The 2,684-nt window shown below is 31.9% G+C and overlaps 1 protein-coding gene across 1 annotated transcript; it reads left to right on the top strand.

Annotated features, from left to right (window-relative positions):
* Positions 1–1,414, top strand: LOC111615021. The gene is made up of 3 exons (XM_023356396.1): positions 1–193; positions 782–939; positions 1,015–1,414. The coding sequence occupies exons 1-3, from the start codon at positions 110–112 to the stop codon at positions 1,250–1,252; spliced, it is 480 nt and encodes a 159-aa protein (XP_023212164.1). The 5' UTR covers positions 1–109; the 3' UTR covers positions 1,253–1,414.
* The last annotated feature ends 1,270 nt before the right edge of the window (positions 1,415–2,684 follow it).

Consider the following 2,684-nt stretch of genomic DNA (forward strand, 5'->3'; position numbering starts at 1 on the left):
ATAATCCCTTGTCTCATCACTCATATTTTTATCTGCGACTTTCGCTTTTATCTGCGTTGTTAGATTCCACTTTCCTTTTACGCGTTTCCACATTTAGTGTATTTTAATAATGTTGTATAAGGAAGACATTATCATTGTTCTGATAACTGTGTTGTTCATTAAATTATTTAACGGAGATTCTCTGAATGACAAAGTAAGTAGTCTGTCCTCGACATAAAATGAGCGTTTATATTATATTAGAAATTACGTAAATACAGCAACTTAAAAAATGAAAGGTTAATGTTTACTTATGTTGACTGTCATGGCCGCGCAGAGTGGACCCACGTTCTAACCTAACTTAACCTATTCTAATAAATTACCAATATTGGTAATTTATTAGAATAGGTTAAGTTAGAATATAGATAAAACTTACGGTTTCGAATTGTAAGAAAATGTTAACGTTAGCGATTGCAGAATCCAATATTAATATTTGATACGGTGTTTCAGAAATCACCTTGTTTATCATAAACTTCATAATAGGTTGGAAAGATTCTGTATGCTAGGATGTTATTGAGTTGGGAGGGCCTTATTTTATTCATCCTTTTAGAGGCTTACTATTGTTGAAAATTTCTGGAATTTGCTGGAAGGTTTGCACTATAGGGGATCGATCCTTTTAAATTTTGGTGGTTAAAGGTCAAGGGAATGGAGAGATAGACGGGAGATCGTATGTCCTACCTATATCGAGGGTTTTTAATATTTTGGCCGGAAAAGTTACGCAACTCATTGCAGTATTTTTCACCAGGTAATGTTCAGCACGTCGGTCAGCTTGTTCGTCATTTCAATGACTGTAATAACAAAGTACGTTCAGGAATTCAATACACTGGAAACACACAGAATAATTCTGTTGATTATCGTAGCTATGATAACTTCGTGGATTTTGGAATTAATTAGATTGCTGAGGTAAAAGTATTTCATCCGTTTATTTTCAAGTATGTAATTTAATTAACTTCATAAAATATTTATTTCGTATTTTAGAAGGAAGATATTCAACGTGGAGGATTGGAATCTGAGCAGACATTTGAACTGCTGTTTGCTGTTCATCGAAAGTATTTTCCTTTCCTCTATCTTACGGTTGGCGGATTCGTACGTAGTGGAATATTTGAAAGGAAAAGATTACGAAACAGAGTCGGACGACACATCTTTGTTAAAATATTGTTCCCGGGATCATGCACAAGATTCATTAATCGACGTTTTATGGTATTCGGAAGATTAATTTGAAATGTTTTAATCTCCGTGTTTATACATCTTTTAATTGGTAAAATTAAAAGTTTATTAGTGAATGACACTACCATACAGACAATACATGAAATTCAACGATCAATTTTTTTTTTATTCTCTGTAAATTTTGATGCAGATAAATTATATTTGTATATGTTGCTATAATTTCTATTTTATTCAATTTTGATATCTAATTTTTAAATTAAATTTTAAATAATATAGGTATAAAATATAGTATAAAATAAATAGCTATAAATATAAAATAAACGAGAAATTTAATGTTTCGTTTTAATTCTTGTTTAACCAAAAACGGCAAAAATGAAGACAAACGAGAAATTATTTGTTTCGTCGTCATAATACAGGAATGCAATTTTTAATCGTAGTTTTAATTATATGCTCTCTGACTGAAATTAGTCGGGTCTTGCCCCTGTTTATCATACTGTTCCTGACGACACAATCATGCCGGTCATCTAACTCCTTTCTATTAACTATATAAGTGCCTCTTTCAGTATCTGATTTGGACTTTCAACTAACTCACTCCGTTCTCGAGATTAAGGAAGGACAGACAGGAAGTGGGAATTCTACAACTTATTTAAATTGCAGCCTAAACACCGAAAACATAATAGTGTAATGCGAAAGAGTACTTAGACACACAACAAATTGAGTTTTCGAAAAGAGCGAATTTTCTCCGAAGCGAATTATTCGAACACGGCTGTTCTGTATTGTATTGTATTTCAACTAGGCATCAGTTTATTCACAAAGCCCAGGGTTAGATCACTGGCAGGACTCGGGTGACCAAAATCTCATTAATCTGACGCTCGGCCGATGAAAGTCTAACGATTTTAAGAACGTTACATTGTCACTGTGAAATAATACATATGAGTATATCCTCTACGAGTAATACATACGAAATACGAGTTATGTATTTGTTCGTGTGATTTGATATTTTCTTAATGATTAGTCTGGCAATATGTTAGAGAAAAATGATAGACAAATAATGTAATAATATAATATTTATTTAGAATTTCGATCATATTTACTAGTACATTTTTATTTAGGTTTGTATTGTAGAAACTGTTTATTTTTCATTGTACAGCTTTGTAATCGGAAATTTAATTCTAGTAAAACAAATAGAAAAGAAATTTATTTATATCATCACGTTTATCTTAAATATAAGGCGAGGTTCCGAAAGTAGTGAATCAATTAAAAGCTCAATTAATTAAACGATTGAAATTATTCTTGCTGAAGTCATTTTAAATTACTTCTCTGCCTTTTAAAAATAGAGATCGACCTCGAAATGATAACTAGGCCTTAGTTCATCTTCTTCTTTAGCAGTTGGACTTTTATGTTCTTTGAGGAAATAACAATTATCGGGTTTAATTCGTAACTGGTTTTCAGGAATTAACTCTTTGCGGTCGATCCTGGCG

This window comes from Centruroides sculpturatus, unplaced genomic scaffold (assembly GCF_000671375.1).
Source record: "Centruroides sculpturatus isolate CEXI.00-Female unplaced genomic scaffold, Cexi_2.0 scaffold2127, whole genome shotgun sequence".
Taxonomy (NCBI): domain Eukaryota; kingdom Metazoa; phylum Arthropoda; class Arachnida; order Scorpiones; family Buthidae; genus Centruroides; species Centruroides sculpturatus.